The 13,835-nt window shown below is 40.7% G+C and overlaps 1 protein-coding gene across 6 annotated transcripts in view; it reads right to left on the bottom strand.

The window, feature by feature from the left end:
- Window positions 1-480: 480 nt before the first annotated feature.
- Window positions 481-13,835, bottom strand: part of mon2 (MON2 homolog, regulator of endosome-to-Golgi trafficking) — a 31,686-nt gene continuing 18,331 nt past the window's right edge. For 2 of the 6 annotated variants that reach the window (XM_030771061.1, XM_030771060.1), the window contains exons 20-35: window positions 13,169-13,270; window positions 11,721-11,831; window positions 10,859-11,034; window positions 9,908-10,070; window positions 9,472-9,765; window positions 8,963-9,161; window positions 7,965-8,608; window positions 7,052-7,195; window positions 6,205-6,222; window positions 5,647-5,775; window positions 4,794-4,984; window positions 4,061-4,121; window positions 3,849-3,972; window positions 2,965-3,172; window positions 1,612-1,694; window positions 481-909 (exon numbers count right to left, since the gene is read on the bottom strand). In XM_030771061.1, coding sequence (XP_030626921.1) covers window positions 746-909; window positions 1,612-1,694; window positions 2,965-3,172; window positions 3,849-3,972; window positions 4,061-4,121; window positions 4,794-4,984; window positions 5,647-5,775; window positions 6,205-6,222; window positions 7,052-7,195; window positions 7,965-8,608; window positions 8,963-9,161; window positions 9,472-9,765; window positions 9,908-10,070; window positions 10,859-11,034; window positions 11,721-11,831; window positions 13,169-13,270 — 2,811 coding nt within the window. In that variant the 3' untranslated portion in view covers window positions 481-745. Of the gene's footprint in view, window positions 910-1,611; window positions 1,695-2,964; window positions 3,173-3,848; window positions 3,973-4,060; window positions 4,122-4,793; window positions 4,985-5,646; window positions 5,776-6,204; window positions 6,223-7,051; window positions 7,196-7,964; window positions 8,609-8,962; window positions 9,162-9,471; window positions 9,766-9,907; window positions 10,071-10,858; window positions 11,035-11,720; window positions 11,832-12,604; window positions 12,608-13,168; window positions 13,271-13,835 lie in introns of all 6 variants that reach the window. The other 4 variants (XM_030771063.1, XM_030771064.1, XM_030771057.1 and 1 more) reach the window with 3 other exon arrangements.

The following is a 13,835-nucleotide window of genomic DNA, read 5'->3' as shown; positions in this document are numbered from 1 at the left end:
TTTATATGGGGACTAATGCAGAGAATCAACTTGCCAATTTCTGGCCAGTTTGCTCAAGAATGCCAAGGCACATTTTAAAAAATGAACAAGGAAATCATGCACACTTAGAGATTATATGTTTATGTAATCTTAAACTTGGATTCACAGATTTTAAAACTGAGATGGTTTAACTGAGAAACACTGGAAAGTGTGTTGTTCATAGAACTGTTCCATTTATTTTACACACACGAGTACATCCCTTCTCAAGCTGACTAAAGATGACATGGAATGTTACAGTAAGATCTTGCATAAAATCCTTGTTGTTGAGAAAAAAAATAACAAAAAAGACCATCCTTCATGTTTATTTATGTACTACTTTTTTGCTTTCAGATTGGTCCAAATATTTTATTCTTAATTACATCATTAACATTATCACCACACACTGTACATCAATTGCCCACTGGGGGGGGGGGGGGGGGGGGGGGGGGTGAGAAAGAAAAATTATGAAAACAATGAAGTTTTACTATAGCAGTTAATACCATGGTTAAGTCAAGCCAATTGGAATGGGATATCAATGTATATTAGAAGCTGAAACTGATGGAAGCCAGACTCAAATCATGGAGGGGGGGGCAGCAGAACTTTTTGCTTGATCGTTGACAGGGGCTAGTGTCTGTTAGATGGGCTTGAGTGAGTAAGAGTTCACATGTGTGGCCCAGTGAGGACACATTCATCTTCCTGTTCGGATTAATTCCCTGGGCACGGGCAGTCAAGACTCCCCGTTTTGTACTTTCGACGCCGGGGGCTGCATAAAGTCTTTGAATGGCCCCAGGGCCTCCTTCAGTGCAGAGCTGATCTCTGAGGATGAACAGGTGATGCATTCCACCAAGGTTGGGTACAGGGCTATTACTTGGGCCCACGTGTTCCCATCCACTGCAAAGCAAGAGACAAAACCAAGTGTTAGTACAAGAGGAAAGGACTAAACATGTATAAAATGCAAAGTGAGACAGGAGGACAGAAACGTGGGGTGAGATTCAACTGAATTTAAACAACCATTCTGCTGCCAGTTTCCATTATAAACACATACAATGACACAATAATATATGGCTGATTCACACACATTTAATTTGATATTTTTTTTAGGCTTAGATTGAAGTCGAGACCAAACCAGTCATTTAAATAATTCAAAAACCAACTCATCTGTCAAAGCTGGTAATTTTATAGTAACACTGACTACGGAGTTTTATTAGGATTTATTATAATATATGAAGTCACATTATGGGATGTAAATTGTTCTGTCGTAATTATCATTTTTTTATCGTGCATATTTTTGCAACCCTTAGCTACTGCAGGATTATATCCCTCTCTCTGGTAGGACAGATATGTCCTCTAAGGTTACTGTCATGCTCTTCTGGGAAAACTTTTTGCACATAAGAGACAAAATCATGGAACAAATCTCTAAACCTAACCACTAAATACCTGTTTTCATATATACAACATATATATATATATATATATATATTTCTTTTTTTTTTTTTTTCTTTTTTTTTTTGTGACATCGTCACACCTGTAAAACAGTAAGATGTGTGGCCACACTCTGAAAAACTATTACATAAATTCAAGACTTGATCTCACCGTTCTCTGGCTGGGTCTTTTTGAGTGAGTCCATGAGGGTGCTGACTGCCTTTAAGACGAAGATGATCTCTGTAACTTGTTGCCTGGAGAGCAAAAGAAAATGAAAAAAAAACTGGTTGGACCCTGTACGCTAACTCCTAAAACAATATTTCCACTGACACAGATGATTAAAGATGGCTGTAGCATCCGAATTATAAAGGTAATGGATGTTTTATAATCAGAGAACGTGAAAATTATTTAAAAAAAGGGAACTACAAAAGGCATGACAAAAGACTTCTTGGAGAGTTGCCAGAGAAAAACCTCTTTTGAGGGAAACCAGTAAAAATAAATGTCTGGTGTTTGCTCAAAGGCATGGGAACTCTGATTAGAACCAGGTGTTATGGTTAGACAAGACCACATTAAACCTTTTTGGCTATGAACACATGAACAGTTCTAACATTCGATGAACGACAGTTACGTTGAAAAGAATTTAATGGCTAAATTGGAATATGGTGGTGAATGTGTAATACTGTGGGCATGGTGGGAGAGAGCACAGAAGAAAAAGATGTAATTGTATTCCATAACTCATTGTAAACCAAAGCTTAATACAGCAGCATAGTGTCTGATCAGGTGACTTCTCAGAGATCAGCCCCCCTGACCATGGACAGATTCTAAAGTTGACTGAACAACTGTGCAATGACCGTCTTTGACAGTTTGGTTGTAAACAGTTTAGTTTCAAACAAACACTTCAATTTTTCTCAAATATTTTAGTATGTCTGGCTTAGGCAGTTTCTATTCATACGCATTTAAAAGTAGAGTGAGGAAATTAACTTCAGAATCCAGTTAGTGCTGTAACTAGCTACTGACATGGCATTGGTTTATCAGTCACCATTGCTACGTGGACTGAATTTACATCAGTTCAAGCAAGTGAGTGGAAAGAGGAGCAATCACAACCACTGTTATTAGTATCATATGTATGCATTTCAAAAACTAAAACCTGACCAAAATGAACTCAGACAGTGAATCACAGCACTACCAGAAGAGACACCTATTGCTACTCTGGGAATTCGACCTTATTCTCTATCTGTTGAGGACAACGTGGGGGAAAAACTGCTGTCTCTATGCACAACACTAAAAGAAACGCAAACCAGCCAATCAGCTAAAACAAATAAGGTCTAAGGTACTTAACCTGTGCTTCCTTAATGTATATGTATGTTTGCTTTATTTGCAGTTTCCTGAACCACTTGTTAATAGGATTCAGCTGATTAACACAGGCGATGGAGTTATTTTGAGTAGTATGAGGGTTTGTGTGTGGCCATGGAGAGCTTTTGTCAGTCCGTACAAGGCAAAAACGTATCTATATGTTGAAGTCACCTTGGCAGGGGGCAGCGCCCGCTAAGCCTCTCATCTTCTACATATCGCTGCAGCACATCCTGTGCACGCTGGAGCAATACAGACAGGGCCATGCGAGAGATGTACCCTTCCTGTGGAGTGGACACCTTGTTGCTGAAGGAGAACTGCAACAACGTCTCAAAGCAGACTTTGGAGAACTCTTCCCTCATACGGACATCGATTTCTGCTTCTGTAAAGAAGACAAAAAAGGTATTTAGTTGAGGAGAGAGTCACTGACAAACAGATTTTTTAAACCACACAGTTTATAAAACAGATAACTGCCATAATGAAGGAACCACTTGCTTACCGTATACTTACCATATATATTTTTTGTCAGTTATATAGTTCAGTTTAAACCCCTTTGACACAGATTCTGCTTGCCCAGGATAAATGCGAGCATAAAATCTCTGCAACTTTAAAACACTGGTTTATCTGTGTAACATCGTAGTTTGACTCTGAGTGGACGTTGGATGTACTCCAGGTGCCCTTAATATCCGTGTGTATCACATAACTGTTATATGACAATTTTTAACTATACAGTAACCTTAATGCATGTCTAGACTCAATACACAATCACTGAGGACATTTATGTAAAACTAATCCACATAAACATTGCAACAATGTAGCTTTAAAGGCTTTTCAGGTCTTAAGTCCATTTCTAGGGCATCACGAGTAAAGACAGCTTTCCAATGATGCAACATCTCATCAGATATGATTAGTATAATTAGCATGATTAGTATCTGCTTGTGAACACTGGTTTTTCATGGAGTGACTCACACTGTTTGTTAAATAATTTTGACAGATGTACAACAAATTATAGGAGGTCTTGAATGTGACCAGACAGAAGACATGTTTTCATTTCCTACCTGTAAATGACGATGACTGAGAATGGATGGATCCTTTATTGAGCATGGCCATGATCTGACCAACAAAGTCTTTGGGGATGAAGTTGGCAAAGGGTAAGATCTCTGTGCTGATTAACTGGACCACCTATAAACAAACCAAGTTTCCCATCATGAAAAACATCAATCTGGGGAGGCTGGGTTACAGAATAGTCATGCAGAACAAAGAGGGATACCTCAACATCAATGGCCTCATTCTTCTGAAATTCTTGAATGGAGAGGTTGTCAGGAGGTGTGCTGAGGGAAAACAATATAAGCATACATATGAATCACTCAGTATCTTAACAAAATCCTGACAAGTTTAAAACGGTCTTAAAAACGTATTAGATTAGAAAATATTTTCACTTATGTCCGTGTTGCGCTAAGCTAACAAACTCAGATCAAGGAACAAAACAAAGGTGCTTTCTACGACATTCTGTAACTTACACCCCGAGACCTGGGATAAACAAACTTTCCATCACTTTCAGATTTTGCCTTGCTGATGACGGAATGAGTTTTGAAGGACGGTTTCACAGAAAAAAAAAACAAAACACTTCAGTTGTAAAAAAACAAAAAAAACCCCAAAATATCTTTATAATTTCAAGTCATTCAAACACTGAATAACTTCTTATAGCAGCAGATTTTATTTTTTATGACACTCAGTGTTTCTTTTGGTGTACAGTACATGCCCTTCTATACAAACAATTCTGTCAGTAAGGATCGATTTTAGAAAATCGAAGAATACGAAAGCAGGGCAGCTAAAAAGTTAAAGTCCACACAAGTAACTTGGTCTGTGCAAAACAAACATAGGCCATCCAAAAACTAATGTCTAATGTCAACAAGACATAGATATTCATATTTTGACATGTATCATATGAAAAAGGACAGGTTACAGAGAATACTGCATGAATAGAAGAGTTAGCCACACACCTTTTGGTGAAGAGGAAATCTTCAAAGGCGTTGGCAAGCTCGGGCCACATGGTGTCGAACTTGCCCGAAGAGGCATGTTGCCGGGCAACGGGGAGGCCGATGGAGAGCACTTTGAGCAGAGACGAGACGGCCAGCTTCCAAGTGCTTTCGGCTGGGCAGGCATATTTTAGCCCTAGGGGCATTCTCAGTGTCTGCTCGCAGACGGAAGAAACACAATGGGAGAGAGAAATGAGACATGCCACGAGATACGGAGTGAGAGAAAGAAAGGTTAGAGGGAAAAGAAAAAAGGAAAAAGACAGCAGCAACTAGAGAAAGACACACCAGCAGAGAGAGGCGTTTATACCAGAGATGGACATAATTTGAGTGAACGGGGAAAAGTAAAGTAGCAGAGTGAGAAGAACAGGGGTGAAGAAGAGAGCATTAAAACAAAAAGCCGACAAATACACTCAGAACCAGACAAGACTCTCTAGACACTTCACAACACCTACTTGGGGTAAAGAAACATAGAAAGGGACCATTATCTCATGCTATATTCTCCATAATTTCAAGAAAGCAAGAGAAACTGTGGTATATGTGGCAAAACTACACAACAGAATAAATATTAGCTGAGCAAACAGAATCACTAAGCACATCAACCAATAAATCTTAAAAATAGCCTACTGCCAGAGGAGATGCCTAATTGTCATTTCACATTCTGACAAAAACAACCTACTCGTTCAGACATCACAGACGTGCTATTAGCATAAGTGATGTTCATGGATGGATGAGATCTTGTTCCATCTGGCTGGATGCTCCCAGCGCAGTGCGGTGTAGTTGTGTTTAAGTGTATTTCGGCTGGTGCACTGAACAATACCTTGATAATGTTTTCCAGAACTTTCTCATTAATGACAGCCTTGTGACAAGCAGTTTTATGATACAGATCCACAACCACCTCCAGGGACTTCTCTGCGAAGGGCACATAGTTTAAGGCCACCCATTCAGCCTGTAGACAATGGATAGGGGTAGAGAGATAATAAGAGAGAGACAGAGATGAAGAGAGAGACAGGGGGCAAGGGAGGGGGAGAGAGAGAGAGAGAGAGAGAGAGAGAGAATAAGCAGAGGAATTGTCTTATCATAGAAAAAAACTGTGTTTGCATATCCGCACTGGCCCAGCAAAACATGCAACCACAAAACGACACAAAATCAAAAACAACAACAACAATAATTACAAAAATCACGTCTGTACAGAAAAAAGACAGTTAAAATGAGTGAGTCAAGATAAAGTAAAGACAGGTAGCTGTACGAGTGTGAATGATGCTGATGAAAAAGAATCAGGAAAAGGCAGGAGGGAAAATGCCTTGTCTAACGGTGTTGCCAAAAGAGGTGAGCTGATTTGAGCTAAAGAGGGGCAATAGTAGAGAGGCAGACTCACCGGTGCAAACAGTTGGATCTAAAGTGAATCCATTTGAGTAGTACAGAAAACAGAACAAGACAAGAGTGGACACATATTAACTTCTTCACTGGGTGCTGAATAGACATGTCAGTAAATACCGATGATTTGTATGACAGCAAGTATGAGGTGACAAAGACCGAAGAAGACTGGATTCACCATCAGAAGGAAAATGGACAAACTGGCCAAATGCACCGACCGCATTATGTAAATGTTAAGCTGTAGGCTATTAACTATGGACACTCAACCACAAATGCAGCGCACTGCTTTGAAAGTCTACTGTGCAAAGCAGAACAGATTGGAAGAAGCAAAAAGCTGGCAATGGGCCTAGGAAACACACTGTAGCGCTCAAAAAGTGTTCAAAATCACAAGAGGAAAACAGAAACATAGGGGAAGAGGAGGCTATTGCCCAAAATAAACGAAAGTAATTTATGAGAGGAGCCTGCTGTTGTTTGTAACATAGCACACTGTGCCCTATACAGCATATACAGGTTCCTTACGAAACGGGCACCGAGTCTCAAGCAATGCACTTTTAGCTTGTGAGAGCAAAGCAAAAATGATTAAGTTGAACAGTAATCTTTAAACACACCATGTAAAACACCGAATTCCATTCTAAACACAGGCAAAAGGTGTCAGTCGCAAATGTCCTAAATACTATAATGAAGCCGATGGGTGAATTTGTAGCTGATTATAAGTGTTATATCTGATTAACACTTTGCATTAAAGGGTGCAAAATGGGTATAAGAGGTGCTGAGGGGGGGACGAGTTTCTACAAATGGCTTGTAATGGAGAGAAGGATAAAAAAAGACAGACAGAGAAGGACACTCACCTGGTTGTATTTCGCATTGGCCACGTGTTTGGTTTCTATTTTGCCGTACTGTGGAGGCTTACAGGAGAACTCCACAAATTGCAGGAGCTGCTCAAAGATGGCAGGGTACATGACCTGCAGGTTCTCTGGACCCACACAAATGGCCTAAAAGAGAAGGAAGACACTCTCCTTACTAAAAAAAATCCCATCGGCTCTCTGCTAACATACAAAGTTGAACCACGTGTTAATTTTCTTACATGACTTTTTCCATTTCTTCTCATTGTAATATACAGAGAATAATGACTAATTGTAGATGATATGAAGAATTTATAAATGACCGGGCAACAAATTTTAAGGCCTTCAAAACATTTCTACCACTTCTAAACTGTTCCTCTTTTAGCTGCATAAAATGTAGTGATTTGTATGAAGGAACAACACAACAAAGAAAAGATAGAGCTCAAAAGAGTTAACATCTCTTAGAACAAGATTATGATTATTATTCCTAAGAGTTCTTATTCCTAGCCGATTACTGGATGCTCTGACTACAGAATGTAAGAGGTCATGGGCAGAGGTAAAATGTACTGTGAACACTATGAATACAAATTCCTGGTGACAACAATGTAGCAGCAATGTAACGTCGGGGGAAAAAATGCAACAGTTAAGTGGATCGGTGAATAAAAACAAACTATTCAAATAACTAAAGAAAGCACAGGATTGTTTATATTATTTTCCTGATGTGGATCTCAAAAACTACCTACAATTTTTTGTATGAAATTCTATATAATCTAAAAGGAATTTATCTTACGGCTCAAGTAATGTTATGAATCAATGAATATCAATGAATCGTATGATTCTGATTTTTAAATGTCTAATTCAGAGGGACACACACACACACACACACACACACACACACACTGGTGGTACTTTGTGTTACCTTCTGCAGCACGTCGAGGGCAGTGAGCACGGCCTCCTGCAGGCTGGTGAGCACAGCCTCTGTGTAGGAGGGAAGAATGAAGGGTGAGGCGTCAGAACTGATGGGCACGGAGACAGCACCATGTAGGATGACGCCCAGTTTGCGCAGGTCCTCCATACTGAAGCTACCGGCGATGTGTTGATAGAGCGCAGGGAAAATCTGCACCAGCGCTGTAAGGAAGGGCTGGCTGGGAACGAAGGCTAGCTTGTCACCGGTGCTCCCGGTGGGTGGTCGGGTACACTCGATTCCAGTCCGGTACCAGGTGTTCCAGGCTGACCACCACAAGGCGGAATCGTCCAGTTCCTCCCCAGGAGGGGGCGCTGTTGGCTGCGTGTTGTTGCTGTACCGTTGGGCAAGGCGTTCGGCTAAGGAGTCAGAGCGCAGCAGGGGTCTGCCTGGACCTGACGCAGTGAGGGGGTCGATGAGGACAGGAGGAACGCCCATGGCAGCCAAGGCGTCGGGCTTGTCTGTGTCCTTGACGGGTGTCACCAGCTGAAGAATCTCCTGGAAGCTTTTCAGGGCAGCCAATGAAACTTCGTTGTTCTTGCTAAGGGCAGCGGATTGGATATGGTCCAGCAACACTTCCCAAGCTTTGAAGAAGTCCCCTGAAAAGCCAACATTTCCGAAGGGTGAGACACAAACTTTAAAGCAAAAGGAACGTAAGTGATAGTGAAAAGACCCTAAGACAAATATCTGTATGTGCAGGGTATACGCACATGCAGAATAAAATGCTTCCTGGGGTAATTCATACATATTCATGAATAGCTGTAAATGAAAGTGATTTTCTCTCCAAATATGGATAAAGTGAGTTTATGCAAGGTTGCAGAGTTCACAAAAATATTACTGAAATTACTTATACTCAGTACTCACAAACAGTGAATCAATGCATATGAAGCTATTAGTTATTAAACAAGTCATGTAAAACATATGCAACACAAAGTTACAAAGTTTACGCCAACCTAGCTGTTGGAGCAGGTATCTTCTAGTGTTAAAAATCCGTGCTACCCCTGCCAGGGTCAGCACCCATGTCTCAGCCCACTGTTTTTCTGCCGTGTCCCGAGAGTGGTGGATGAGGATGTTCCCACCACCTGATTCAATTTTCTCCTTGTCAGCTGTGGTAGAGGACTTTCTCACACAATCAAGAAGATGGAAGAGCACCTACAATAACAGAATAAAGAAATCAATTATCTGAGAATCTACGCCCTGAACCTTTTTCTGTAAAGTCAAGACTCTATACGTTGCAAGCAAATGTAAGTTATTCTCTAGGTGCTGACACAAGAAATCAATCTCAAACGAAAGTCGCCAACATTCGCCGAGATTAGAGACATAAACTCGCAATTTAAAAATTCTGCTATTTGTATAGCTATGCGGATTCACAAAGCACTATACGCTGATTGCACCATGTGAACAAGCAGAGAGGCAATAAAAAAAGAAAGATCGGTGAAAATAAAGCAAGGCTCATGGATACCTTCCACACAACAATGTGCCAGGTGGGCTGCTGCAGCAAGGTGCCATGGGCAGCAATGGTAGAAAACATGGTCTGACCGGCGCTCTTCCGTACAGCAGGCCTTGGGTCCACACACAGCTCTCCCAGCTTAGCATAGAGGCACAGCCATAGACAGTCAAAAGGCGGCGCTGGATGGAAAGGCCTGTTGAGTGGTTCGCCCTTCTCTTGGGCTTGCTTCTCCAGTATTGCCTCTTCTTTCTCCAGCTCTTCTGTAATGGCTTCTCCTCGCTGGAAGAAGTAGTCAGAGATGTTCCACTGCAGAAAATAGGGAGAAAAGACAAAGACGCCCGAGACAGATTTTGTTTAAAGGTGGATTTTACATTTAAAGCATATTACACACTGGAAAAAAAAATCATCAGAAACAATGAAATCCAGTTGCTTCACAACTAATTCTCACCAAGAGCCCTATTGAGGTAAGGCTGATATTAAGTTCCTGGTTCTGAAGACCAAAGCTGCCGGCGACATTTACTACAATCTGGAGGCACGTGCAAGGCATAGTTGGCAGGAAGTCAGTCACCACCAACTGCAGGCACTGGAAGGCTGTTCTAATTAAGGATTCTCTGAGGGACAAAAAGACAGCAACAGAAAACATGTTGTTCTTCAACAAGAAAGCACAGAGGAATGACTGGCATGGATTTCTATTGTTTGGCTCTTTTCATATCTTGTTATAATTGTCAATTCTAAATAAATATCAAAGTCAGCAACAACACCCTCTATTATTTCCATATCTTTCAATGTCCATACAGAAAAAAAACTGTCTAAAAGATACAGTTTGTTAAGCCAGCTGAACATTGTAGTCTGTATCAAAGACCCCAGGAACCTCCAACTATCAGTCGTCATCATCAAGAGAGCAAGGACATAAAGCAACAATTTAGTGTTAGCTTTGCTTCAAAAAGAGTGATAGAGATTTCAGACACTTATCTCTAATCAAATATTGTCTGGGAAAGGACAGAACACAAAAGTCTAAAACAGGACAGACGTCTCTAGACAATCTCTATCTGTCTCTATCATCTATTACATTCATGTCCCATTTTCACTGAACGAGTGTGCACTGGACTGAGACGAAAGAGCTGAGTGATTAAAATAGAAGTAAGAGAGGCTTAGCCAGCTTTTTTTTTTGTTATGACATCAGAGAGAGTTGAATGATAACAGCTATTACCCTTTAAGATCCCTGTAAAATATGTTTGTCAAAATTTGCTCTCCAGTTACAGGACAATTAAGTTTCACGTCAGATTATGTTCCCTGTGTGGTATTTGCATATTAAAACCTCATCTTTCTCGTGGCTTAATTTTATTTTTGTCCACTAAAAAAACAGAGCTCCAGGAAATACGTGAACAGCGTGTCTCACCCTTGATCATTCCGGATGGCTCCAATAACACCCAACACCAGGGGCCACCCGGGGCCCAGGCTATCCCCCTGACTCTGCAGGATCTGTAGCACACACTCCAGCTGTTTCTGTCGGATGTCTGCGTGCAGCACGTTGGACAGCTCCTTCAGGGGGTTCAGCAGGAGCAGCTGCAGCCTCTGACAGGAGATATGAGAAAGGTTCAGATCACACACAACCACCACAAACTAGCATATAAACACACAGACCAGAGGACATGCACGCACAGGCACTGAAACACACACACACATGCACACCCACACACATATAAACACACAAACCAGAGGACATGCACTCACAGACACTGAAACACACACACATGCACACCCACACACAAATAAACGCACAAACCAGAGGACATGCACTCACAGACACTGAAACACACACACATGCACACCCACACACAAATAAACACACAAACCAGAGGACATGCACTCACAGGCACTGGAACACACACACATGCACACCCACACACAAATAAACGCACAAACCAGAGGACATGCACTCACGGGCACTGAAACACACACACATGCACACCCACACACATATAAACACACAAAAACATGTGCGCACACACACACAATGACTTGGTCTTTACATCCCTACTCTTATCATTACCAAGTTAACATGTTCATGAGACTAAATTTCTAGTACAACAGTTATTCAGCCTACCGATTGTTCAGTCAGTACAGCCTGGACTGTGTCGGTTTCCAGGGTTCTTTTAAAACCACTGACTCCTAGTCTGAAGATTCTAGTGCTACTCAAGAATTTGAAGCAACAGTCCCCTACAGTCTGCTGACTTAAGAGTTTTGGAACTCAGTGTTACCTGATTTTGGGATAGGGGTGGGTCATGCTTATATGCCAAGCCTGCTTTGATTAGTGAGGTTACTGCCTCTGCACCCCACTCTCTCATTCGGGCATTAGGATGTTGACACACCTGCGAGAAACAACACAGGAGCACAAAACCACAATGGAGAAAGCACTGACGATGAACATGCTAAGGTAGAGGCAAAGGCAAAAAAAAAAAAAAAAGCAAGTAGGAAAAAATCTCTTATTACACAACCTATTATACCACGAGACCAGAAAAGACTAGGCAGAACCAAACCACAGAACAGAACATGCATAGTCAGAGTCTACGGATCACGTTTCAATTCACAGACAAACAGTATTGCGTAAGGATCTCGTCAGACTCTTTCCTTACAAAACTGAGAGACATTTTATCATCTGTGATCTATCATCTCAGATTAGAGCAGTGAAATAAGATGTGCAAATAAATAGTGAGAGACAAAGCAAGCACATTTCTGCTTATAGTTGACCATATTTGTGGTAATTTACCAAAAGTAGAATTGAACACCCAGTACACATCATTATACGGGAAAAAGAATCAAGACTGGTTTGGTTTCATTGGCTAAACAACAACAACAACAACTTATATGACACTTGTTACACTCCTTTCTAGATAGACTGTGCGTGTAGTAAGTATGGATAAATGATTAATGATATTGTACTATTGTATTTAGGAGTGGGGGCATTTGACTGGCAGGTTCAACTCTGAGAAGTCTAACTAGAGACATTCTGACTAAATACGGTGCTAGTCAGATTGCCTGTGTCACAAGTGCCCGATGCTGCATCAAAAAACAGTACATAACAGTGGCAAAACTTGACTTCTATGTGATAGTTACAGAGTTAGAGATGAATTTCTTAACTTACCTTCTGCAAGATAAAAGTGGATGCAAAATAGAGAGAGACAGAAATAGACAGCATGAAGACAAACATAGTGCCACATGTCCACACAGCTTTCATGAGTAAATACAGAAAGATTAAGCCAGTGAAGGTCAGAGTTGAAGTCAGTCAATTCAGGTCCAATTCAGTCGCTCCAAGGAATTTACCAAAATATGTCAAATACATTTCATTACCTGTATTTAATTAATTAAGCAATCTTTTTTTTTTCCAATGTTTTGAATGTATTAACCGGTCCCGACTTTATTTTGGTTGTTGACTGATTTTCGAATCGACCTCAACTTTGATGTTGGTTAGATGACAGAGTTGTGGAGGAGTAGCATGGGTGCAGGCAGTATGAACACTGCCTTAAGAATATTAGTGGTCTCACAGAACAGCAGGAGGGTCACATTTATAAAACATCAATAGTTCTGGCTCAGTGTTCACACCTCAGCCACTTAATTTCATTAGCTACCTCTATGAGCTATGATTTACAACGATTAATGCCATAAGGACAGAGTCAAGACTTATTTGCAAGTGTGTTTCTTGTCTTACCTCTAGCAGATGAGCAGTCAGGGGTCTCCACAGGATTTCAATTCGGTCCATGTTCACCAATCCAGTTTCCAGGAGTTTTGCCACAGCAAAAAGCGAGGGTTCCTGAGACGCCAGTGTAAATGAGGAAAGAGAGAACATGTAATACAGTCTACAAATGCAAAGGAGCAATGGATGTACTCCATGACTATATGTCTGCATTGTCATCCAGGCAAAACATTACCTGTGAGCTGTACTGCAATGAAAACTTGTAAAAACTGTGTAAATACTTTAACACAAACTTTCTTAAACACTTTAAATATACATAAAAACTATGCTTATGTTAAATATATTACTATTATTCTCCTCTTACCCAGGTGCTGAAACGTTGTAAATGTACTACCTAAAAGAGTGTTCTTTTTAAAAGAAAAAGGGGGTGATTTATCAAAGGGGCACTTCACTCTTTTTTTGTGTTTGGACTCATTACAGTGCTTTCATCCTGGTCATTTTAGTGCTTTCATCCTGTTCATTCAATTGTCTGCGTTTGTCGTCTAACTCTATTTTACAGATACAAATATTTTTAGGCTTTTGGTTTTGGTGTTGTTGCTAGTTGCATTTTAGTTTTGACCGAGCCATAACAGCTTTCCAGCCAGTCTTAAAGATCAAGAATAGCAACACCATGACACGCAAT

This window comes from Chanos chanos, chromosome 4 (assembly GCF_902362185.1).
Source record: "Chanos chanos chromosome 4, fChaCha1.1, whole genome shotgun sequence".
In the NCBI taxonomy this organism is placed as follows: domain Eukaryota; kingdom Metazoa; phylum Chordata; class Actinopteri; order Gonorynchiformes; family Chanidae; genus Chanos; species Chanos chanos.
Note: the sequence above shows the minus strand (reverse complement) of the source record. Positions and strands in the feature narration are given on the sequence as shown.